The sequence below is a fragment of the Staurois parvus genome, unplaced genomic scaffold (assembly GCF_062004578.1).
Source record: "Staurois parvus isolate SC_StPar_1 unplaced genomic scaffold, SC_StPar_1.0 ptg002798l, whole genome shotgun sequence".
Lineage (NCBI taxonomy): Eukaryota > Metazoa > Chordata > Amphibia > Anura > Ranidae > Staurois > Staurois parvus.
This window is the reverse complement of record NW_028320594.1, coordinates 19,658-46,591: the sequence shown is the minus strand read 5'-3', so window position 1 is coordinate 46,591 and position 26,934 is coordinate 19,658. Positions and strand designations below refer to the sequence as shown.

The following is a 26,934-nucleotide window of genomic DNA, read 5'->3' as shown; positions in this document are numbered from 1 at the left end:
TTTTACAAGACGTCATATGACACCCAGTCACAAGGAGGAGTGTCCCGCCCGGCCGTCAATCTGCTATAGGCCGGTGGGAAGGTGTTAAAATATTGAATATTGTTCCTGGATGCTGGAAGATCTATTGCTGCTGGGGGAGACCTAATGCACCGAGGGAGTCTATTGTATCTGGGCAACTCTATTGTTGCTGGTGGGGGATCTGTTGTTGCTGGTGGGGATCTATTGTTGTGTGGGGGCTTTGCTGGGAGGGATTCACTGTTGAGGGAGGGGTCTATTGTTCCTGGATGCAGGGAGATCTGTTGTTGCTGGGGAAAGTCTAATTCAACGAGGGTGTCTATTTCTGGGGAGCTCTATTGCTGCTGGTGGGGGATCTATTGTTGCTGTTCTTGTGGGGGGGATTTTTGCTGGGAGGGATTTACTGTTGAGGGAGGGGTCTATCATTCCTGGATGCTGTGTGAGACCTAATGCAGCGGGGGAGTCTATTGTTTCTGGGCAGTTCTATTGTTGCTGGTGGGGGATCTATTGTTGTTGTTGTGGAGGAGATATTTGCTGGGATGGATTTACTGTTGAGGGAGGGGTCTATTGTTCCTGGATGCTGGGAGATCTATTGCTGCTAGGGGAGATCTAATGCAGCGGGAGAGTCTATTGTTTCTGGGGAGCTCTATGGTTGCTGTGGGGGATCTATTGTTGTTGTGGGGGATCTATTGCTGCTGGGAGAGATCTAATGTAGCGAGAGAGTCTATTTTTTCTGGGCAGCTCTATTGTTGTTGGTGGGGGATCTATTGTTGTGGGGGTATATATTGCTGCTGGGGGAGATCTAATGTAGTGGGGGAGTCTATTGTTTCTGGGCAGCTCTATTGTTGCTGGTGGAGGATATATTGTTGCTGGGGGAGTTCTAATGCAGCGGGGGAGTCTATTGTTTCTGGGGAGATCTATTGTTGCTGGTGGGGGATATATTGTTGCTGGGGGAGTTCTAATGCAGCGGGGGAGTCTATTGTTTCTGGGGAGCTCTATTGTTGCTGGTGGGGGATATATTGTTGCTGGGGGAGTTCTAATGCAGCGGGGGAGTCTATTGTTTCTGGGGAGCTCTATTGCTGCTGGTGGGGGATCTATTGTTGTTGTGATGGGATATAATGCAGCGAGGGAGTCTAGTGTTTCTGGGCAGCTCTATTGTTGCTGGTGGGGGATCTATAGTTGTTGTGGGGAGATCTATTGCTGCTGGGGAAGAGTTAATGCAGCAGGGGAGTCTATTGTTGTAGGTGGGGGGATCTATTGTTGCTGGTGGGGGGAGTCTATTATTGCTGGCGGGGGATCTATTGTTGCTGAGTGCAGGAGATCATATTTACTGCTTTTCTCATTATTAACAAATTCTTTACAAATTACTTGGCACCACAAAATGATACCTGGTTGATCATTCTCTAAAAGGGGCGGTGCTGGGAGGTGGGTAAGTGGTGGAACCAAGGGATGATGCTCGGGGGTGGGTAGGGGGCGGAGACAAGGGGCGACTCAGGAGTGGGGAGTGTCTGCACCTATATATAAAGAAATCCCTGCTGCTGACCCAATACAATTTTAGGAGCCGCCCCCCCCCCCCCCTGTAGAATACAGGTTCTGGGTGACTTTTGGTTGAAACTGGTTCTAACCCTTCTCTATGTGTTGTAGTGAAGAGACCGGCTCCTCTGCGGCCCAGCATGCCACCGCCGACACACCCCCGAGGGGCCACGACCGGCGAGCCATCCGATGAACTCCAGAACCCGCGTCCTGTTCCAAGGAGGAATATCGGTGGAAGCCTGAAGGTGCCCAATCAGCCCCCTCCTCACCCGCCAGCACCCAAAGCGACCAATGTGAAGCCTGAGGCCGGCGAGGCCGATCCGTCCAGGAAACCACCCCCCACGCCGCTGCCCAGAAATCGCATCCAGTCTACAGACAACTAACGAGGAAAGAAGATGGCGAGGAGCTGAACTGAGCACACCATGTTGTATATGAAGATAGGGAGTGCGCTGCCTGGGGCATACTAGGGGGTACAGATACCCCCTCCATGCACAGATACTCCCTCCATGCAGACATACAGGGATATTATTACAGACAAGGGACACAATAATCCGGTGAATATTCAGAACCGCGGCACTGACACATCATTCCTTTTGCTGGAAGAATTTATAACGATTTTATCTTTGTAGGACGTGGGACTGGAGCCCATGTAATAAACACTTTATTCTTTCTACACCCTCCAGAGTCCATTGTCTCCTTCTGCTGCCGCCATTCAGAAACATGGAGGGGGGGGGGGGATAAGAAATGTATAGAAACATAGAAAAGTGACCGCAGAAGAGTGGTCCATCGAGTCTGCCTGTTTTTTGTTTGGGGGGGGGGGGGTTGTTTTTTTGTTTTTATTTTGTTACTTATTTGTTTGGGTTTTTTTTTAGGTGTGTTGGGGTTTTTTTTTTTGTTTGTTTTTATTATGTTAGGGGGTTTTTTTTGGTTTGGGGGGTGTTGTTTTTTTTTGTTTTTATTTTGTTTTTTTTGTGGGCTGTTGTTTTTTTTTTTGTTTGTTCTTTGGGGAGGTGTTGTTTTTTTTCCTTTGTTTTGTTTTTATTTTGTTGTTTTTTTGGAGGAGCTGTTGTTTTTGTTTTTATTTTGTTTTTTGAGGGGGGGGGAGGTGTTTTTTTGTCTTTTGTTTTGTTTTTATTTTGTTGTTTTTTTTGGAGGTGGCTGTTTTTATTTATTTTTTTTTATTTTGTTGTTTGTTTTTTTTGGGGGGGTTGTTTTTTTTCATTTGTTTTGTTTTTATTTTGTTGCTGTTGTGTTTTTTTGGGGGGAGGTGTTGTTTTTTTTTCTTTTGTTTTTATTTTGTTTTGTTTTTTTGGAGGGGGCTGTTGTGTGTTTTTTGTTTCTTTGGTTTTTTTTTGGGGGGGAGGTGTTGTTTTTTGTTTTGTTTTTATTTTGTTGTTGGGGTTTTTTTTGTTGTTTTGGGGGGGCTGTTTTTTTTTTGGATGGACAGAGACTGCGGACACGGCGCAAGGGATGGACAGAGACTGCAGACGCGGCACAAAGGATGGACAGAGACTGCAGACGCGGCACAAAGGATGGAAAGAGACTGCAGGCACGGCATAAGGGATGGACAGGACTGCGGACACGGCACGTGGGATGGACAGGACTGCGGACACGGCACATGGGATGGACAGAGACTGCAGACATGGCACATGGGATGGACAGGACTGCGGACACGGCACATGGGATTGACAGAACTGCGGACACGGCACAAGGGATGGACAGAGACTGCGGACACGGCAAATTGAAATGGACAGAGACTGCGGACACGGCACATGGGATGGACAGAGACTGCGGACGCGGCACATGGGATGGACAGAGACTGCGGACGCGGCACATGGGATGGACAGAGACTGTGGACATGGCAAATTGAAATGGACAGAGACTGCGGACACGACACATGGGATGGACAGAGACTGCGGACACGGCACATGGGATGGACAGGACTGCGGACACGGCAAATTGAAATGGACAGAGACTGCGGACACGGCACATGGGATGGACAGAGACTGCGGACGCGGCACATGGGATGGACAGAGACTGCGGACGCGGCACATGGGATGGACAGAGACTGCGGACGCGGCACATGGGATGGACAGAGACTGCGGACGCGGCACATGGGATGGACAGAGACTGCGGACGCGGCACATGGGATGGACAGAGACTGCGGACGCGGCACATGGGATGCACAGAGACTGCGGACGCGGCACATGGGATGGACAGAGACTGCGGACGCGGCACATGGGATGGACAGAGACTGTGGACACGGCGCACACCCCCTCCCACGCTGCCAAGTCTCACAGGGAGCCCTCAATCAGAGTGGCTGGACAGAGCCGCTGGGGGAGGAGGGAGAGGGAAGAGTGATCTGTCCTCTCGTCTCTCTGTTCAGAAGCACAAGAATTGTGGCGCCGGCCACCCAGGACAGGGAACACTCAATCCGGGAATATTTCCTATTTTCTGGGCAAAGACCAGCCATGACAGGGCTATAAAATCCAGGACCGTCCCGGGCAACCTGTGACGGTTGGCAACTATACAATCAGCGACTTATAACAGGACTGTGGCGGGCATTCTGACATGGGTGGGGGGGACTGGGTGTCACTGACATCCCCAGTGACACCAATGAGTGCTAATAAAAAGCACTGACACTGTACTAATGGCACTGGACAGGAAGGGGTTAACATGTGGGGCGATTACAGGGTTAACTGTCTGCGCTTCACTGTCAGTACACTGCTTTGTATGGCTGTAGGGGGGTGTCTGACCCTCTGTCTTGTGCTGACACCCCCCTCTTACCCCTCCACAGCCATTTACTGAGAAGATCAGTGTCCTGCTGTTTCTCCTCTCCAAACTCTCTGAGCTCCTTATGCAGCTGATCACAGGGTCAGGGGTCACAGGGTGAGGGGTCACAGGGTCACACGCACTTCAACTGTTAAAAAGAATCAAATGTAAGTTCCATAGAATAGAATGTGCAGCAGAAATCATTCTTTTTCGGGGTGTTGTCATTGTTGGTAGAATCGGAGCCCCACTTTATTCCCCGGATCACGGGAGGTCGGCGCAGATGGGGAGCACGGGGCGGACGATTCTATTTTCATCCTCAGGGCACAACGCCGCCTTATATTGGCTGGAACGGTCATGTGATCCCTGAGTCTGATCGGCCACATGTACCGCCATGGCGTGGCTCTGGGATTGGACGAGGACACTGAAGTCCATCCGAGGAAGAAGATAGTTCACAAGCGAGGAATGTTTAGATCAACAGAACGCCCCGAATTCCCCCGATGGGAGCGGAGAGCCGGGAATGGGGGATGGGATGACTGTGGGAGCCAAGGGAGGGGATGATATAATAGAGATAGTCATGGAATTGTGATATGGGGGGGGAGGGGGGGGGTCATAAATAGGCTAAAAACATTATAAATAAATGTCTCTGAATCTGAAATCTGCTGGAACATTTCTGTATAAAAGCCGCATTCAACCCAGAAATGCAAAAAAAGAAAGGAATGCCTTGAAAACCCATCAGATCTCAATGGGGAGGAATCTCCTGCTGGATCTCTGTACTGACATGGACGGGGGATGGGTGAGGAACGTAAGGACACCCCATCGTTGGATGGAAATGATCGACCTACAGAGGACTGAATTCAAAGACACCCCGAAAATCAAAGTGAAGAAATGATGCAGCAGGCGAGTCCATTTTGCTGACATTTCATTGCAGCAACTCAGAATGGCCCTCAGTAGTCTGTGTGGCCCCCACGTGCTTGTATGCATGCCTGACCATGTCGGGGGAGGCTCCTAATGAGACCACGGATGGTGTCCTGGGGGATTTCCTCCCAGATCTGGACCAGGTCACCACTGAGCTCCTAGACAGTCTGAGGTGCAACCTGGCGGCGTCGGATGGACTGAAACATGACATCCCAGAGGGGTTCTATTGGATTTAGGTCAGGTGAGCGTGGGGGCCATTCAATGGTATCAATTCCTTCATCCTCCAGGAACTGCCTGCATACTCTCCCTACATGAGGCCGGGCATTGTCCTGCACCAGGAGGAACCCAGGACCCACTGCACCAGGAGGAACCCAGGACCCACTGCACCAGGAGGAACCCAGGACCCACCGCACCAGGAGGAACCCAGGACCCACCGCACCAGGAGGAACCCAGGACCCACCGCACCAGGAGGAACCCAGGAGCCACCCCACCAGGAGGAACCCAGGACCCACCGCACCAGGAGGAACCCAGGACCCACCGCACCAGGAGGAACCCAGGACCCACCGCACCAGGAGGAACCCAGGACCCACTGCACCAGGAGGAACCCAGGACCCCCTGCACCAGGAGGAACCCAGGACCCACCGCACCAGTGTAGGGTCTGACAATAGGTCTAAGGATTTGTGTATAACCCCCTCCTCCCCCGCTGTCAGCGAAAGGCATGAAAGCACATCCATCCCAGCGTGGTCAGTTTTCTGGCTGTCCTCCAGTGATTAGACTTGTGCTGAAACCCTCTTTTCCCCTCCACAGCCATTTACTGAGAAGCTCAGTGTACTTCTGTTTCTCTTCCTCCAGGTCTCTTAGCTCTTTATGCAACTGAGAGCAGAGGTCACCTGATCACTTAGTAAAAAAAAAAGGGGGGGGGGTATTTAGAACGTTTTTTTTATACCTATACATAAATGTTTCGCCTTTCATTTGTAAATGAACTGCACCAGGAGGAACCCAGGACCCACTGCACCAGGAGGAACCTAGGACCCACCGCACCAGGAGGAACCCAAAACCCACCGCACCAGGAGGAACCCAGGACCCACCGCACCAGGAGGAACCCAGGACCCACCGCACCAGGAGGAATTCAAGACCCACCGCACCAGGAGGAACCCAGGGGCCACCGCACCAGGAGCAATCCAGGGCCCACCGCACCAGGAGGAACCCAGGACTCACCGCACCAGGAGGAACCCAGGACCCAACGCACCAGGAGGAACCCAGGACACACCGCACCAGGAGGAACCCAGGACACACCGCACCAGGAGGAACCCAGGACACACCGCACCAGGAGGAACCCAGGACACACCGCACCAGGAGGAACCCAGGACACACCGCACCAGGAGGAACCCAGGACCCTCTGCACCAGGAGGAACCCAGGACCCACCGCACCAGGAGGAACCCAGGGTCCACCTCACCAGGAGGAACCCAGGACCCACCGCACCAGGAGGAAACCAGGACCCACCGCACCAGGAGAAACCCAGGGGCCACCGCACCAGGAGCAACCCAGGGCCCACCGCACCAGGAGGAACCCAGGACTCACCGCACCAGGAGGAACCCAGGACCCAACGCACCAGGAGGAACCCAGGGCCCACCGCACCAGGAGGAACCCAGGACACACCGCACCAGGAGGAACCCAGGACCCACCGCACCAGGAGGAACCCAGGACCCACCGCACCAGGAGGAACCCAGGGCCAACCGCACCAGGAGGAACCCAGGACGCACTGCACCAGGAGGAACCCAGGACGCACTGCACCAGGAGGAACCCAGGACGCACTGCACCAGGAGGAACCCAGGATCCACTGCACCAGTATACGGTCTGACAATGGGTCCAAGGATTTCATCCCCATACCTAATGGCAGTCAGGGGGCCATTGTCTAGCCTGTAGAGGTCTGTGCGTCCCTCCATGGAGATGCCTCTCCAGACCATCACTGACCCACCACCAAGCCGGTCATGCTGAACCATGTTACAGGCAGCAGAACGTTCTCCACGGCTTCTCCAGACACTTTCACGTGTCACATGTGCTCAGGGGGAACCCGGTCTCATCTGTGAAAAGCACAGGGCGCCAGTGGTGGACCTGCCAATTCTGGGGTTCAATGGCAAATGCCAATCCAGCTCTATGGTGCCGGGCAGTGAGCACAGGGCCCACTAGAGGACGTCGGGCCTTCAGGCCACCCTCATAATTCTGTTTCTGATTGTTTGGTCAGAGACATTCACACCAGTGGCCTGCTGGAGGTCATTTTGTAGGGCTCTGGCGGCGCTCATCCTGTTCCTCCTTGTATAAAGGAGCAGATACCGGTCCTGCTGATGGGTTAAGGACCTTCTACGGCCCTGTCCAGCTCTCCTAGAGGAACTGCCTGTCTCCTGGAATCTCCTCCATGCTCTTGTCTCCTGGAATCTCCTCCATGCTCTTGTCTCCTGGAATCTCCTCCATGCTCTTGTCTCCTGGAATCTCCTCCATGCTCTTGTCTCCTGGAATCTCCTCCATGCTCTTGTCTCCTGGAATCTCCTCCATGCTCTTGTCTCCTGGAATCTCCTCCATGCTCTTGAGACTGTGCTGGAGACACAGCAAACCTTCTGGCAATGACATGTATTGATGTGCCATCCTGGTGGAGTTGGACTGCCTGTGCCACCTCTGTAGGGTCCAGGTATGGCCTCATGCTACCAGTAGTGACACTGATCCTAGCCAAATGGAAAACGAGTGAAAAACAGTCAGAAAAGATGAGGAGGGAAAAATGTCAGTGGCCTCCACCTGTAAAACCATTCCTGTTTTGGGGATCATCTCATTGCTGCCCATCTAGTGCACCTGTTATTAATTTCATTTTCAAAGCAGCTGAAACTGATTACCACCCCCCTCCCTCTGCGACTTACCTGACCAGATCCATATCCCAGGAGTTCATTGACTTGATGCTAGACTCGGATTAAAAAGTCTTCCTTTCATGTTTTTGAGCCGTGTATATTGCAGCTTACCAATCAGTAGATGTGGCGGCTGCATTAGCTTTCCTTTTTTAGGCTTTTTCCCCCTCTGTTTTCACCTGGAGATCTGGCCAGTCATGTAGTAGAGCGCCCCCACTCTGGAGGAAGGAGCACAAGGGGCACAGCAGACAGCACAGGGGCCAGGACAAGGGGTGGGCTAGAGGGGAAACTTCCATAGACATAGCAGAGCGGGGGGGGGGGGCAGAGAATACACATAGGGCGGTACCCCCATTCTACAACATGCATTAGTAGTGGGGGAGGGGCACAGGTCTGCATCCTTGCCTTGGGCGCTGGATGGACCTGTCCCGGTACTGGACAGCACCATTCAGTCTGGGGTGGAGGGGAGTGTTAGCAGATTTAGATACACTAACAAACTGAAGCCAAACTCCAGCTCCCACTTTATATTCAGTAGCAGCCAGGGGCGGACTGACCATTCGAGCACTCGGGCACTGCCCGAGGGCCCGGGGTCAGTAGGGGGCCCCATGAAATGCCCCTGATACCTTTTTATAGGCTTTTTTGGGTGAGCTTTGAGTGTGGGCAAGGACACAGGGGCCCCATGATCCCCTATTGCCCGGGGGCCCCATGAGTTGTCAGTCCGCCCCTGGTTGCCGCAGTTTTCTTCCTTTTGGGATAAAGGTTTTACATGAATAAATAAATAAAAGTTGATGGTTGTAAGCACCCCTGTCGGTGGTAAATAGTTTGTCTCTTCCCGGTAACTGCTACGTCTGCAGGAGAGCTTGTTCTGTTGAAAAACGATAGATTTACTGGATCAGCAGGTGAAAATAAAGGAAAGAAAGCCTAAAAAAGAAAACAAATGCAGCCGTCACATCTAGGAATCAATAAACTGCAATATAACAAATGTTTGGGTACTGATTTACAGAGGTGAAAACAGGATCCTCCGATCGATGGGGAGTTCCTCCTGCAAGTCGACCCAACTAGACCGTCTATTGATTACAGACAGGTAAGATCCCCCCCCCAAGGAAAAAATCTACAAGCCACCCATAGCCAGGTGCATGGACATCACACGTCACCCATAGCCAGGTGCATGGACATCACACGCCACCCATAGCCAGGTGCATGGACATCACACGTCACCCATAGCCAGGTGCATGGACATCACACGTCACCCATAGCCAGGTGCATGGACATCACACGTCACCCATAGCCAGGTGCATGGACATCACACGCCACCCATAGCCAGGTGCATGGACATCACACGTCACCCATAGCCAGGTGCATGGACATCACACGCCACCCATAGCCAGGTGCATGGACATCACACGTCACCCATAGCAAGGTGCATGGACATCACACGTCACCCATAGCCAGGTGCATGGACATCACACGCCACCCATAGCCAGGTGCATGGACATCACACGCCACCCATAGCCAGGTGCATGGACATCACACGCCACCCATAGCCAGAGCATGGACATCACACGTCACCCATAGCCAGAGCATGGACATCACACGCCACCCATAGCCAGGTGCATGGACATCACACGTCACCCATAGCCAGGTGCATGGACATCACACGCCACCCATAGCCAGGTGCATGGACATCACACGCCACCCATAGCCAGGTGCATGGACATCACACGCCACCCATAGCCAGGTGCATGGACATCACACGCCACCCATAGCCAGAGCATGGACATCACACGACACCCATAGCCAGGTGCATGGACATCACACGCCACCCATAGTCAGAGCATGGACATCACACGTCACCCATAGCCAGGTGCATGGACATCACACGCCACCCATAGCCAGAGCATGGACATCACACGTCACCCATAGCCAGGTGCATGGACATCACACGTCACCCATAGTCAGAGCATGGACATCACACGTCACCCATAGCCAGGCATGGACATCACACGTCACCCATAGCCAGGTGCATAGACATCACACGTCACCCATAGCCAGGTGCATAGATTTCCCACGCCACCCATAGCCAGAGCATGGACATCACACGCCACCCATAGCCAGAGCATGGACATCACACGTCACCCATAGCCAGGTGCATGGACATCACACGCCACCCATAGCCAGGTGCATGGACATCACAGGTCACCCATAGTCAGAGCATGGACATCACACGTCACCCATAGCCAGGTGCATGGACATTGCATGTCACCCATAGCCAGGTGCTTGGACATCACACGTCACCCATAGCTCATACCGAGGTGCACAGATGTCCCATGCTGCCCATAGCCAGGTGCACAGACTTCATATGCCCACAGCCAGGTGCACAGATGATCTAAGATACCAATATATAGATGCACACATGTTCCAAGCCACCCATAGCCAGGTGCACAGACATCACACACTACCTATATCCAGGTACACAGATGTTCCACATCACTCACAGCCAGGTGCACAGATACTTCATACTACGCACAGCCAGGTGCACAGACATCACACAACATCCTCAACCAAGTGCACAGACATCACATGCTGCCCACAGCCAGGTGCACAGACACCATACAACACGCACAGCCAGGTGCACAGACACCATACAACACGCACAGCCAGGTGCACAGACACCATACAACACGCACAGCCAGGTGCACAGACACCATACAACACGCACAGCCAGGTGCACAGACATCATACAACACACACAGTGTCCAGGCGGCACATTCAGCACCTGCTCTGAGCGGTGTGTACAGGGATCCTGCGTGCTCAGAAGGATGGAGCCAGCATTGCTCTGCTCCCAGCGTGTCACCTCCCTGTGTCCCCAGGACTGTCACGCCTCAGTCAATGTCCCGGATTTGCGCCCCCCGGATACCTCCACATGACACGCAGGAGAGCAGCCAAACCGCAGAGACCGCCTTCATTTCCACCCAGCGACACATCTGCACAATCTGCGACGAGAAATCCTCCTCTACACCCAGAAATGTCACCATCAAAGTGCAAGAGATAATGGGGCAACCAAAATGACCTAGAACAACATGGGGGGGCATTTACCAGTCTCTGCACCACAGGAGCTGACACTCTAATGCCCCCCCCCCCCACAGTAACACACTATTATTATTATACATTTATATAGCTCTGACATATACCGCAGCGCTGTACAGAGAACACTGAGCCGGTCACATCAGTCTCTGTACAGAGGAGCTTACACTCTAATGTCCCCTCCCCCACAGTCCCATCAGTCACTGTACGAGAGGAGCTTACACTCTAATGTCCCCTCCCCCACAGTCACATCAGTCTCTGTACAGAGGAGCTTACACTCTAATGTCCCCTCCCCCAAAGTCACATCAGTCTCTGTACCAGAGGAGCTTACACTCTAATGTCCCCTCCCCCCACAGTCACATCAGTCACTGTACCAGAGGAGCTTACACTCTAATGTCCCCTCCCCCACAGTCACATCAGTCTCTGTACAGAGGAGCTTACACTCTAATGTCCCCTCCCCCACAGTCACATCAATCTCTGTACCAGAGGAGCTTACGCTCTAATGTCCCCTCCCCCACAGTCACATCAATCTCTGTACCAGAGGAGCTTACGCTCTAATGTCCCCTCCCCCACAGTCACATCAATCTCTGTACAAGAGGAGCTTACGCTCTAATGTCCCCTCCCCCACAGTCACATCAATCTCTGTACCAGAGGAGCTTACGCTCTAATGTCCCCTCCCACACAGTCACATCAGTCTCTGTACCAGAGGAGCTTACGCTCTAATGTCCCCTCCCCCACAGTCACATCAATCTCTGTACCAGAGGAGCTTACGCTCTAATGTCCCCTCCCCCACAGTCACATCAATCTCTGTTCCAGAGGAGCTTACGCTCTAATGTCCCCTCCCACACAGTCACATCAGTCTCTGTACCAGAGGAGCTTACACTCTAATGTACCCTCCCCCCACAGTCACATCAGTCTCTGTACCAGAGGAGCTTACACTCTAATGTCCCCTCCCCCACAGTCAGACTATTATTATACATTTAATGTATCTCATGTGGTGTATTGTGTCTCATGATGTAATGCACCGCATTGGTGTCAGGGGTCTTAGGTGATGTCAGGGGTCCCAGAAGATGTCAGGGGTCCCAGGTGATGTCAGGGATCTCAGGTGATGTCAGGGGTCCCATGTGATGTCAGGGGTCTCAGATGACGTCAGGGATCTCAGGTGACGTCAGGGGTCTCAGTTGATCTCATGTATCTCATATGATGTCAGGGGTCTCATGTGATGTGAGGGGTCTCAGATAATGTCAGGGGTCTCATGTGATGTCATGCGTCTCAGATGATGTCAGGGATCTCAGATGATGTCAGGGGTCTCATGTGATGTCATGCGTCTCATATGATGTCAGGGATCTCAGATGACATGAGGGGTCTCAGATAATGTCAGGGGTCTCAGATAATGTCAGGGGTCTCAGGTGATGTCAGGGGTCTCATGTGATGTCATGCATCTCATATGATATCAGGGATCTCAGATGATGTCAGGGGTCTCAGGTAACGTCAAGCGTCTCAGGTGATGTCAGGGGTTTCAGATGACGTCAGCGGTCTCATGTGATGTCATGCGTCTCATATGATGTCAGGTATCTCAGATGATGTCAGGGGTCTCATGTGATGTCATGCGTCTCATATGATGTCAGGGATCTCAGGTGATGGCAGGGGTCTTTGTGATGTCAGGGGTCTCATGTGATGTCATGCGTCTCATATGATGTCAGGGATCTCAGACGATGTGAGGGGTCTCCGATGATGTCAAGCGTCTCAGGTGATGTCAGGGGTTTCAGATGACGTCAGGAGTCTCATGCGATGTCATGCGTCTCATATGATATCAGGGATCTCAGATGATGTCAGGGGTCTCAGGTGATGTCAGGCATCTCAGGTGATGTCAGGGGTTTCAGATGACGTCAGGGGTCTCATGTGATGTCATGCGTCTCATGTGATGTCAGGGATCTCAGATGATGTGAGGGGTCTCAGATGATGTGAGGGGTCTCAGATAATGTCAGGGGTCTCAGGTGATATCGGGGGTCTCAGATCATGTCAGGGGTCTCAGGTGATGGCAGGGGTCTTTGTGATGTCACGGGTCTCATGTGATGTCATGCATCTCATATGATGTCAGGGATCTCAGGTGATGTGAGGGGTCTCAGGTGATGTGAGGGGTCTCAGGTGATGTCATGGGTCTCAGTCGATGTCAGCGGTCTCAGGTGATATCTGGGATCTCAGGTGATGTCAGGGGTCTCAGGTCATATCAGGGGTCTCAGGTGATATCAGGGGTCTTATGTGATGTCATGCGTCTCATATGATGTCAGGGGTCTCAGATGATGTCAGGGGTCTCAGGTGATGTCAGGGGTCTCAGGTGATGTCAGGGGTCTTAGGTGATGTCAGGGGTCTCAGGTTATGTCAGGGGTCTTAAGTGATATCAGGGGTCTCAGGCGATGTCAGGTGTCTCAGGTGATGTCAGGGGTCTCAGGTGATATCGGGGGTCTCAGGTGATGTCAGGGGTCTCAGTCGATGTCATATATCCCATGTGATGTAAATTGTTACTTTTCGTTGTAGAAATGATGTTGCCTGGCTTGTACCCTGGTGTTGGTGAGGATCCATCAATCTGTCCCCTTGCCGTGTACGGTCGGTGATGACATCACAGTGGGATGGCAATGGACAGCCCCCACCCAGTCATTCTGCATCCACATTTCATTCATTCTCTGTAATGAAGGGTTCTGGAACAATTCTCAGCCCAGGGAGCGCTGGGAGGGGTGAGCCCTCCTCCTGGCTGGTTCCAGCCTGAGCAGACCTCCTATATATGAAGAAGGAGAAGTGCAGCTGTTCACAAGTTTCTCTGCTACAGGAGCACGATGGCAGCTGACGTGAGTATGAGCACCGACGGAAGCTGCAAATGCTGGGCTACGGGGTATTATGGGTTTTAGGCAGTGGTGGGTATAGTGCTGGTGGGTGCAGTGGTGGGTAGAGGGGTGATGGGTGCAGTGGTGGGTAGTGGGGTGATATGTAGTGGTGGGTATAGAGTTTCTGGGTGTGGGCAGTGGTGGGTATGTGGGCAGTGGTAGGTATAGGGTTGCTATGTGTGGACAGTGGTGGGTATGTGGGCAGTGGTAGGTATAGGGTTGCTATGTGTGGACAGTGGTGGGTATGTGGGCAGTGGTAGGTATAGGGTTGCTATGTGTGGACAGTGGTGGGTATGTGGGGTGTGGTGGGTATGGGGTTGCTGGGTGTGGGCAGTGGTAGGTAGAGGGGTGATGTGTAGTGCTGAGTATAGAGTGTGGGCAGTGGTTGGTGTAGTGTTGCTGGGTGTGGTCATTGGTGGGAGTTGGGTTGCTGGGTGTGGACATAGGTTGGTGTGGGGTTGCTGGGCGTGGACATAGGTTGGTGTGGAGTTGCTGGGCGTTGACATAGGTTGGTGTGGGGTTGCTGGGCGTGGACATAGGTTGGTGTGGGGTTGTTGGGCGTGGACATAGGTTGGTGTGGGGTTGCTGGGTGTGGACATAGGTTGGTGTGGGGTTGCTGGGTGTGGCCATAGGTTGGTGTGGGGTTGCTGGGTGTGGACATAGGTTGGTGTGGGGTTGTTGGGTGTGGACATAGGTTGGTGTGGGGTTGTTGGGTGTGGACACAGGTTGGTGTGGGGTTGCTGGGCGTGGACATAGGTTGGTGTGGGGTTGCTGGGCGTGGACATAGGTTGGTGTGGGGTTGCTGGGCGTGGACATAGGTTGGTGTGGGGTTGTTGGGTGTGGACACAGCTTGGTGTGGGGTTGCTGGGTGTGGACATAGGTTGGTGTGGGGTTGCTGTGCGTGGACACAGGTTGGTGTGGGGTTGCTGAGCGTGGACACAGGTTGGTGTGGGGTTGCTGTGCGTGGACACAGGTTGGTGTGGGGTTGCTGAGCGTGGACACAGGTTGGTGTGGGGTTGCTAGGTGTGGACATAGGTTGGTGTGGGGTTGCTGAGCGTGGACACAGGTTGGTGTGGGGTTGCTGGGTGTGGACATAGGTTGGTGTACAGTTGATAGGCGTGGACATAGGTTGGTATGGGGTTGCTGGGCGTGGACACAGGTTGGTGTACGGTTGATGGGCATGGACACAGATTGGTGTGGAGTTGCTGGGTGTGGACACAGGTTGGTGTGGGGTTGCCGGGTGTGGACACAGGTTGGTGTACAGTTAATGAGCGTGGACATAGGTTGGTGTGGGGTTGCCGGGCCTGGACACAGGTTGGTGTAGGGTTGCTGGGCGTGGATAAAGGTTGGTGTGGGGTTGCCGGGCCTGGACACAGGTTGGTGTAGGGTTGCTGGGCGTGGATAAAGATTGGTGTGGGGTTGCTGAGTGTGGACACAGGTTGGTGTACAATTGCTGGGTGTGGACACAGGTTGGTGTACAGTTGCTGGGCGTGGACACAGGTTGGTGTACAGTTGCCGGGCATGGACACAGGTTGGTGTGGGGTTGCTGGGCGTGGACACAGGTTGGTGTACAGTTGCCGGGCGTGGACACAGGTTGGTGTGGGGTTGCTGGGCGTGGACACAGGTTGGTGTACAGTTGCTGGGTGTAGGCTATTATTATATTTCTTGTCCTTCCAGTTATCCGCATGATTTCGGGTGTGATGGGTGAATTCTCACATCCTGGCACTGGGCCCGTCTTGCTGGGTCTGCTCTCACTATTCGGTATATACTCTCTATATACTGGCCTGACGCACGTCTCCTCCACACTTGGCCTCCGTGACTCATTATTTCCGTGTCCCCCCCCCCCCCCTCGTCTCTTTTTACAATGTCTGTGGTTATATTAACCATGTGCTGCTCAGTTCTATACTTATAACGGTTCTATTCTAAGACGTGGCAGGTCCAGCCCCTCCGGGGGGGTTAATCCATTGTGCCAGATCATTAACTCTTTCCTTGCCGGATGGGAGGCGGTGGTGGGTGGGACACCCCCCCCCTTCCCCGGCCGCTCCCCATAATGGATATCTGATGTACTCGTGACCACAAACCGACATGCAGACTAGAATTAATCTCAGACGGTACAAACCAAGTACATCATTGTTACTAACCGCGCACGCGGTGCGGGCTCTGTGCCACCAATGACTGGCCCCGGCTGGCTGGCTGTGGATAGGACCATCACTTATAGAAAGGTCTGGGCAGCCGCCGTCCATGATAGGAACATTATAAGAAGGAAGATTTATCTATTGCCCAGTCATTGATCTGTCTCTAGATGTGATCTGCTGGGGTTGGATGAGCTCCCTCCCCCCCCCACACACACAAAGGAACCGACAGAGCCAAAATGTGATGTCAGCTCCGCGGACCGCCAAAATGTGATGTCAGCTCCGCGGACCGCCAAAATGTGATGTCAGCTCCGCGGACCGCCAAAAGTACCGAACTTAGCTGGAGTTCAGGAACCGCAACCAGGAGACGTCTCTTCTGTCTGTATACAATGTGTAATATTCATCCCACTCTGTGATACAAGGGGTGATAATCATAGTACCCCCCTATTCAACAGGGTGTAATACCCCCCCTTTATACAAAGTGTAATAACCCCCCCCACTTTACAGGGTGTAATAACCCCCCCACTTTTTACAATGTGTAATATTCATCCCACTCTGTGATACAAGGGGTGATATTCATAGTACCCCCCTATTCAACAGGGTGTAATACCCCCCCTTTATACAAAGTGTAATAACCCCCCCTTTATACAGGATGTAATAACCCCCCCTTTATACAGGATGTAATAACCCCCCCTTTATACAGGATGTAATAACCCGCCCCCTTTATACAGGGTGTAATATACCCCCACTTTATACAGGGTGTAATAACCCCTCCTCTATACAGGGTTTAACAACCCCCCCCCCCTTTTTACAGAGTGTAATAACCCCCCCTTTATACAGGGTGTAATAGCCCCCCCCTTTATACAGGGTGTAATAACCCCCCCTTTATACAGGGTGTAATAACCCCCAATTTTATACAGGATGTAATACCCCCCCTTATAGAGGGTGTAATAACCCCCCCTTTATACAGGGTGTAATAACCCCCCCTTTATACAGGATGTAATAACCCCCCAATTTATACAGGATGTAATACCCCCCCTTTATACAGGGTGTAATAGCCCCCCCCCTTTATACAGGGTGTAATAGCCCCCCCCCTTTATACAGGGTGTAATACCCCCCTCTTTATACATGGTGTAATAACCCCCAATTTTATACAGGATGTAATACCCCCCCTTATAGAGGGTGTAATAACCCCCCCTTTATACAGGGTGTAATAACCCCCCCCCCTTTATACAGGATGTAATACCCCCCCTTTATACAGGGTGTAATAACCCCCCCTTTATACAGGATGTAATACCCCCCCCCTTTATACAGGGTGTAATAACCCCCCTTTATACAGGGTGTAATAACCCCCACTTTATACAGGGTGTAATAACCCCCCCTTTATACAGGATGTAATAACCCTCCCCCTTTATACAGGGTGTAATATACCCCCCCTTTATACAGGGTGTAATACCCCCCTCTTTATACAGGGTGTAATAACCCCCCAATTTATACAGGATGTAATCTACCCCATGGATCAGAAGTCCCCCACCCCCCCTGGAATGTTTGGCCTTGGTACAGACACACAAGGTGATACACACGGGCAGGGGCGGACTGACAACTCATGGGGCCCCTGGGCAATAGGGAATCATGGGGCCCCTGTGTGCTCGTCCACACTCAAACCACACCCAAAAAAGCCTATGAAAGGTACCAGGGGCATCTCATGGGGCCCCTTACTGACCCCGGGCCTTCGGGCAGTGCCCGAGTTTCTGAATGGTCAGTCCGCCCCTGCACACGGGTTAAAATGGCAATGAAAGGTTAATGTCCCACATCTGTGGTTTTTGTAAATTGCAATTAGTGTCTGTATATAAATAGTCAATGAGTTTGTTAGCTCTCATCTGGATGCACTGAGCCATGGGGATCAGAAAAGAACTGGCAAAGTACCTGCGTAACAAGGTAATGGAACTTTATAAAGATGGAAAAGTATATTAAAAGATATCCAAAGCCCTGAATATGCCAGTCAGTACTGTTCAATCACTTATTAAGACGTGGAAAATTTGGGGATCTCTTGGTGCCAAACCAAGGTCAGGTAGACCAAGAAAGATTGCAGCCACAACTGCCAGAAGAATGGTTTGGAAGACAAAGAAAAACCTTACAGGTAACCTCAGGCTGCTCTGGAAAAATATGGTGTGGTTGTTTCAAGGAGCACAACACGACGATACTTGAACAAAAATTAGCTGCATGGCCGAGTTGCCAGAAAGAAGCCTTTACGGCGCCAATGCCCGGTTGCAATACGCCGACAATACCTTGACACACCTCACACTGTAATCTGGAGTGGCGAAACCAAAATAGAGCTTTATGGGCACAGCTATAACTGCTATGTTTGGAAAGGTGTCAACAAGAACTATAGTGACAAGAAATGCATCCCCACTGTGAAACATGGTGGTGGCTCACTGATGTTCTTGGGGGGGGTGACCTGTAAAGGCACGGGGAATCTTGTGGAAATTGATGTCTAGATGAATGCAACATGTTATCAGAACATACTGGCAGACAATTTGCCTTCTTCTGCAGGAAAGCTGCGCATGGGACGTTCTTGCACTTTCCAGCACGACAATGACCCCAAGCACAAGGCCAAGTTGACCCTCCAGTGGTAACAGCAGAAAAAGGTGAAGGTTCTGGAGGGGCCATCACAGTCTCCTGACCTTCATATCATCGAGCCACTCTGGGGAGATCTCAAACATGCGATTCGTGGAAGACCACCAAAGACTTTGCATGACCTGGAGGCATTTTGCCGAGACGAATGGGCAGCTCTACCACCGGCAAGGATTCGGGGGCTCCATAGACAACCATTACAGAAGACTGACCGCTGTCATTGATACTAAAGGGGGCAATACGTAGGATTAGGAACTCAGGGGATGCAGACTATTGAATGGGGGGGGGGGCATTTCATTGGTTGACTTGTTTTATGATTGGGCCATTCTGGTATCACCTCCAGGTACAGAATATGAGTCCCATAAGAAATGGGTTTTGCCGGCTCACTCGTGTGTTCTTTATATGGTCCATCCTGTATATTTCCGATTCTTCAAACTTTCGAGCCCAACTGTAGGTGTTCTATATCTCTCTGTAATGTATAATAATCCATCTGCCTCTCTATTATACAGGGTGTAATCATTCTTTCCTTTCTCCTATACAGGGTGTAGTCTTAAAAAACCTCAACGTCAAACATGGTCACTGCGTGGAGGTGAAGGGCATCATTCCCGAGGGCTGTAAAGGGTAGGTCATGGTTCAAGCCTAGGCAGCCTATTATAAAATATATTGTCTCTGTATAATACAATCATCAGCCAAAAGCACAGTACAGTACATCCAACCTCCCTCACTGGGAATTTGGCGGACGTGATCCCTCAAATAAAAGCCGACGTTGGATGGTTTGGCTCCGAGCGATAGTGCAAACATTTGTCCTTCTATAAATGTCAACCCGGATAAAACATGTCTGATGACTTAGCCGCCATCATCTGACAAAGGACACCTGACAATCCTTTGACTCCAATGTATGATCCTCCTGCACCCGTCCTACATCCCTCCTCTTCAACATTCTCCATCCGTCTGATGGGCAGAGGTCTCGGCAATTTCCTCCTTGCCATGGTACATGTACCCACTGGAGGTCAGCTAAAAATAAAAAATCAATTTTATACAAAATTATGACTTAGCTGTTAATCTTTCTTTAGCATTTTGCTCCCTGGGGACCTCACAGGGCTTTAGCTACTGTTGGGTAGATATCCCCACATGGGAGAAAATATATATTTGAAATACTACAATTTTGGCCGTACTCATTACATTTAAAATAATAATAATAATAATATTCTCCCATGTGACTAAGGAGCTCAGCTCACCTTCCCAGCTTTAACATGTAAGTTCAGCTCCCCCTCCTAGTAGTCACTCCTTAGACCAGTGTTCCTTCTCCCTCCCACAGCAGGGACTCCACAGCTAAGCTCACCCTGCTCCCTCTCCCAGCAACAGCTCAGCTCACCCTGCTCCCTCTCCCAGCAACAGCTCAGCTCACCTTGCTCTCTCTCCCAGCAGTTGCTCAGCTCACCCTGCTCCCTCTCCCAGCAGCAGCTCAGCTCACCCTGCTCCCTCTCCCAGCAGCAGCTCAGCTCACCCTGCTCCCTCTCCCAGCAGTTGCTCAGCTCACCCTGCTCCCTCTCCCAGCAGTTGCTGAGCTCACCCTGCTCCCTCTCCCGGTAGTTGCTCAGCTCACCCTGCTCCTTCTCCCAGCAGCAGCTCAGCTCACCCTGCTCTCTCTCCCAGCAGCAGCTCAGCTCACCCTGCTCCCTCTCCCAGCAGCTGCTCAGCTCACCCTGCTCCCTCTCCCAGCAGCAGCTCAGCTCACCCTGATCCCTCTCCCAGCAGCAGCTCAGCTCACCCTGCTCCCTCTCCCAGCAGCAGCTCAGCTCACCCTGCTCCCTCTCCCAGCAGCAGCTCAGCTCACCCTGCTCCCTCTCCCAGCAGCAGCTCAGTTCACCCTGCTCCCTCTCCCAGTAGCAGCTCAGTTCACCCTGCTCCCTCTCCCAGTAGCAGCTCAGCTCACCCTGCTCCCTCTCCCAGCAGCAGCTCAGTTCACCTTGCTCCCTCTCCCAGCAGCAGCTCAGTTCACCCTGCTCCCTCTCCCAGTAGCAGCTCAGCTCACCCTGCTCCCTCTCCCAGCAGTTGCTCAGCTCACCCTGCTCCCTCTCCCAGCAGTTGCTCAGCTCACCCTGCTCCCTCTCCCAGCAGTTGCTCAGCTCACCCTGCTCCCTCTCCAAGAGTTGCTCAGCTCACCCTTCTCTCTCCCAGCAGTTGCTCAGCTCACCCTGCTCCCTCTCCCAGCAATTGCTCAGCTTACCCTGCTCCCTCTCCCAGCAGTTGCTCAGCTCACCCTGCTCCCTCCCCCAGCAGTTGCTCAGCTCACCCTGCTCCCTCTCCCAGCTGTTGCTCAGCTCACCCCGCTCCCTCAACAATCAGTGACCCATCACCTCAGCTCACCCTGTTCCCTCTCTCAGCAGTGATTCAGCAGCTCATCTCACCCTGCTCCCTCTCCCAGCAGTTGCTCAGCTCACCCTGCTCCCTCCCCCAGCAGTTGCTCAGCTCACCCTGCTCCCTCTCCCAGCTGTTGCTCAGCTCACCCCGCTCCCTCAACAATCAGTGACCCATCACCTCAGCTCACCCTGTTCCCTCTCTCAGCAGTGATTCAGCAGCTCATCTCACCCTGCTCCCTCTCCCAGCAGTTGCTCAGCTCACCCTGCTCCCTCTCCCAGCAGTTGCTCAGCTCACCCTGCTCCCTCTCCTAGCAGTTTCTCAGGTCACCTTGCTCCCTAAACCAGCATTGACCCATAAGTTCAGTCCACCCTGTTCCCTCTCCCAGCAGTGACTCAGCAGCTCAGCTCACCCTTCTTCCTCTCAGGGCAGCAGGTACACAAGAAGACAGGAGAGCATTGCAATGAGACCTGACCTGAACTAATTTATTGCTTCTCTCAGGATGAATTGTTCCACAGTGGCTGCAACTACAAAGGTCAGTGAGGGATTGTCATAAAGCTTGCTTACGGCTTGTTACAAATATGTCCATATCCTGGCTACAGGTTCACATCAGATACGTCTTGGTATGGGGACATTTCTTACAGGACACCGTATTTTTATAAATATTTTTCAAGCGAACCGTTATCGGTTTAAATCGGTAAGAATATTATCTGATATCATTTCTATGTAATTTGCTATTATGAATTATCATTCAAAGTGACAGAGGCGCCTTTAAGACGCATAGGAGTACCACCGGGGAATGACTCAAGCTCTGCATCTCCCGAGGTCAGCTGAGAAGAATAATTGCCGTTTCTGTCTTTCTAGATTTGCCATAAATTTGGGGAAAGATCCGAAGAATTATCTGCTACACTTTAACGCTCGATTCGACCTCCATGGAGACAGCCACAAGATAGTCTGCAACTCGAAGGAGGACAACAACTGGGGAGCGGAGCAGAGGGAGAGCTTCTTCCCCTTCCAGGAGGGGTCAGAAACCTCGGTATGTCCACATTGGGAGGGGCAGGACCAACCTTGTATGGGGCAAAGTGGCAACACCTCTTGGTGGAGATCAAGCTGAAGAGGGGGTTCCTCTTGCACCTTTATTTAGTCCAACACCCCTGGTAGTGGAGGTGTGAGGGCACAGAGTGGCATGAGGGCCGATGCAGTGGCCAGCACCAGCTGCAGGATACAGATGGCCAAGGTTCACCAGACAGGGATCAGAGACCAGTACACAGGAGGGGTCAGAAACCTCGGTACATCCACACTGGGAGGGGCAGGACCAACCTTGTATGGGGCAAAGTGGCACCACCTCTATCTTGGTGGAGATCAAGCTGAAGAGGCGGTTCCTCTTGCACTTTTTTGTCTAACACCACTGGTAGTGGTGGTAGAGGTGTGGGGGCACAGAGTGGCATGAGGGCCAATGCACGGGCAGCACCAGCTGCAGGATTCAGATGCCCAAGGATCACCAGACAGGGATCAGGGAAAAGAATAGAAAAAAATTAATGGAAAATAAAAGAATAGAATAGAAAATAAAACAATAGAAAAGAATAGATTAAAACAGAACAGAATAGAATAAAACAGAACTGAAAATAAAAGAATAGAATACAACAGAACATAATAGACTAAAACAGAATAGAAAATAAATAATAGCATAAAATAGAATAGAAAATAAGGGAAAATAATAGAAAAAATTAATGGAAAATAAAAGAATAGAATAAAACCTATAGAAAAGAAAAGAATAGAGTAAAACAGAACAGAATAGAATAGAAAAGAACTGAAAGTAAAATAATAGAATAAACCAGAATAAAAAATAAGGGAAAAGAATAGAAAAAAATTAATAGAAAATAAAAGAATGGAATAAAATAGAATAGAAAAGAACAGAGCAAAAAAAACAGAATAGAATAGAATAAAATAGAATCGAAAATAAGGGAAAAGAATAGAAAAAAAAGAATAGAATAAAATAGAAAATAAAACCATAGAATAGAAAAGAACAGGCTAAAACAGAACAGATTAGAATAGAAAATGAAAGAATAGAATAAAATAGGAAATAAAAGAATGGAGTAAAACAGGACAGAACAGATTAGAAAATAAAAGAATAGAATAAAACAGAATACAAAAGAAGATAAAAGAATAGAAAAAAATAGAACAGATTTAGTCCGAAATTTGGATTTGAATTCGAAAACAATTTCAACATTGCTGATTTCCTATAAAAAAAAGTCTGTGTGCATTATGCAGGCCATAGACGGGTTGAAAATTGGCTATTTAAAAAAAAAAAAAAATGAAAAATCGGTCGTTCGATCGGCCGACGTTACCACCAACGGTAAAAAAAATCTGCAATTTTCATCCCGTCTACGGCCGGCATTTTTACTTCTGTCCCTGCAGAGAGCTCCGCTATTATATTTAACATGAAAAGTCTTGCGGTTGCAACAATGTATCCATTTGTATCCATTTGTTTCCATTTCGGATACAGATGTCTTTATTCGGATACAAATAGATACATTGTTGCAACCGCAAGACTTTTCATGTAAAATACAATAGCGGACTGGAATTCTTCTTCTTCTTGCAGGTCACGGCTCATGCGCAGATTTTTTATTGGTAAAACGATCGGCTGATTTGCCCATCATTGCCGGTAAAATTGACCGATTGTCAAAATCCGCCACAAATTTTCCAACTTTACTGATAAAAAAAATGTGCCAAAACCCCGAAAAACGGCCGACCAATGAACCCACTATCGGTGTGAAAATCGGCTGATTTTTTCTTTTCGGACGAAAAATCAGCCGATTTTCGACTCGTCTATGGCCTGCATTAGTATCAGAATATAGACATCTTCCGAAATTTCTAAAAGAATAGAATAAAACAGAATAGAATAGAAAGAGTAAAATAGAATAGAATAGCAAAAACAATAGAATAGAATACATTTTGGGGTGGGGGGGAGACTCCATTTGGTATCTTCGCCCTGGACGCTGGATGACCTTGTCCCGGCCCCGGGTGGCAGAGTCTCTTAGTCCCTATGGCCAATATTTGTTGGCTTTTTATAGTCGTCCATCCTAGTGCCAGGCTGACACCGTGCCTCCTCTCTCCTTCCAGATTTGCTTCAAGTTTGAGCAGGACAACATCAAGGTCCAGCTATCCTCCGGAGAGAATTTCTCATTTCCATCCCGCTTCCCCGCAGAGGAGATCGAGTTCCTGTCCTTGGAAGGCCTCCAGCTCAAGTGCCTGACACTAGAATGAGGAATCCGGCAGCAGAGGAGCCGCCCGTCCCGCGTCTCCATATCCAGGCCGGAGTGAACGAAGAAAAAAAAAATTGTTTTGTACCCCCCGCCCCCCCCCCCAACCTCCCCTCCCCCTACCCAATCTGTACCCTTGCTGCTCATATACAGCGTGCTTTGCTCAGTCCATTTATTAGAAATGAATTTCACCCACATTTCTATACCCGGCGAGCTCTCTAGTGCCGGATCCAACCGCTCCTTTGATCGTCCAGCCAGTGACACCGACTTTGGATCGATTGCCGCAGTCGCTGCCTGATGCATGGCGCCCCCTGCTGGAGGACTGCGGCATTACTTTTTTGTAAAAGGCACGCAGTAACCCACAGATGGCGCTCGTGCTGCACTTTCTGATTTCTTGAATTTCCAGTAAAACGATAAAAAAAATCTTTTTGAACTTTTGTGTTTTTTTTAAAGCTTTTCTGGATAAAATATGTACACAGGTAGTTCTTTCCACTTTTAACCATAAAATGCCGAAAAAAAGCAAATTTCAGAAAGGCCCAAATGATATGTTAACCCCTCGCCTACCGGGCACTTCTACCCCCTTCCTGCCTACCGGGCACTTCTATCCCCTTCCTGCCTACCGGGCACTTCTACCCCCTTCCTGCCTACAGGGCACTTCTATCCCCTTCCTGCCTACAGGGCACTTCTACCCCCTTCCTGCCTACAGAGCACTTCTATCCCCTTCCTGCCTACAGGGCACTTCTACCCCCTTCCTGCCTACCGAGCACTTCTATCCCCTTCCTGCCTACAGGACACTTCTACCCCCTTCCTGCCTACCGGGCACTTCTACCCCCTTCCTGCCTACCGAGCACTTCTATCCCCTTCCTGCCTACCGGGCACTTCTACCCCCTTCCTGCCTACAGGGCACATCTACCCCCTTCCTGCCTACAGAGCACTTCTATCCCCTTCCTGCCTACAGGACACTTCTACCCCCTTCCTGCCTACCGGGCACTTCTACCCCCTTCCTGCCTACAGGGCACATCTACCCCCTTCCTGCCTACAGAGCACTTCTATCCCCTTCCTGCCTACAGGACACTTCTACCCCCTTCCTGCCTACAGGACACTTCTACCCCCTTCCTGCCTGCCGGGCACTTCTACCCCCTTCCTGCCTACCGGGCACTTCTACCCCCTTCCTGCCTACAGGGCACATCTACCCCCTTCCTGCCTACAGGACACTTCTACCCCCTTCCTGCCTACCGGGCACTTCTACCCCCTTCCTGCCTACCGGGCACTTCTACCCCCTTCCTGCCTACAGGGCACTTCTACCCCCTTCCTGCCTACAGGGCACTTCTACCCCCTTCCTGCCTACCGGGCACTTCTACCCCCTTCCTGCCTACCGGACACTTCTACCCCCTTCCTGCCTACAGGACACTTCTACCCCCTTCCTGCCTACAGGGCACTTCTACCCCCTTCCTGCCTACAGGGCACATCTACTCCCTTCCTGCCTACAGGGCACTTCTACCCCCTTCCTGCCTACCGGGCACTTCTACCCCCTTCCTGCCTACAGGGCACATCTACCCCCTTCCTGCCTACAGGGCACTTCTACCCCCTTCCTGCCTACAGGACACTTCTACCACCTTCCTGCCTACCGGACCCTTCTACCCCCTTCCTGCCTACCGGGCACTTCTACCCCCTTCCTGCCTACAGGACACTTCTACCCCCTTCCTGCCTACCGGGCACTTCTACCCCCTTCCTGCCTACAGGACACTTCTACCCCCTTCCTGCCTACAGGGCACTTCTACCCCCTTCCTGCCTACCGGGCACTTCTACCCCCTTCCTGCCTACAGGACACTTCTACCCCCTTCCTGCCTACCGGGCACTTCTACCCCCTTCCCGCCTACAGGGCACTTCTACCCACTTCCTGCCCAGGCCAATTTTCAGCTTTCAGCGCTGTCGTACTTGGAATGACAATTGCGCAGTCATGCAACACTGTACCCATATGACATTTTTATAATTTTTTTCTCACAAATAGAGCTTTCTTTTGGTGGTATTTACTCCCCGCTGGGGGTTTTATTTTTTGCACTATAAACAAAAAAAGAGCAAAAAATTTGAAAAAAAAAGTTTTTCTTTGTTTCTGTTATAAAATTTTGCAAACAGGTAATTTTTCTCTTTCACTGATGTGCTTGATGAGGCTGCACTGATAGGCGGCACTGATGAGGTGGCACAGATAGGCAGCACTGATAGGTGGCACTGATTTGCAGCACTGTTGAGCTGGCACTGATGGGTGGCACTGACTGATGGCACTGACTGGTGGCACGGATGGCACTGACTGGCAGCACTGATGAGCACTGGTGGCGGGCATTGGTGGGCACTGATGGGCACATGTGGGTGGCACGGATGGGCACAGGTGGGTGGCACTACTGGGCACAGGTGGGTGGCACTGATGGGCACATGTGGGTGGCACTACTGGGC

At 51.3% G+C, this 26,934-nt stretch overlaps 2 protein-coding genes across 2 annotated transcripts in view; both read left to right on the top strand.

Moving 5' to 3' along the window:
* Positions 1-2,223, top strand: part of LOC149429110 (SH3 domain-binding protein 1-like) — a 52,931-nt gene extending 50,708 nt beyond the window's left edge. Inside the window, exon 17 of the mRNA XM_089666719.1 lies at positions 1,660-2,223. Within this exon, the coding sequence (XP_089522845.1) occupies positions 1,660-1,931 (272 nt within the window). The 3' untranslated portion in view covers positions 1,932-2,223. The remainder of the gene's footprint in view (positions 1-1,659) is intronic.
* Positions 2,224-13,920: 11,697 nt separating this feature from the next.
* LOC149429109 (galectin-1-like) lies at positions 13,921-26,623 on the top strand. The gene is made up of 4 exons (XM_089666718.1): positions 13,921-14,057; positions 19,401-19,480; positions 22,085-22,256; positions 24,344-26,623. Exons 1-4 carry the CDS (start codon positions 14,046-14,048, stop codon positions 24,485-24,487), a joined length of 408 nt encoding a protein of 135 aa, XP_089522844.1. The 5' UTR covers positions 13,921-14,045; the 3' UTR covers positions 24,488-26,623.
* The last annotated feature ends 311 nt before the right edge of the window (positions 26,624-26,934 follow it).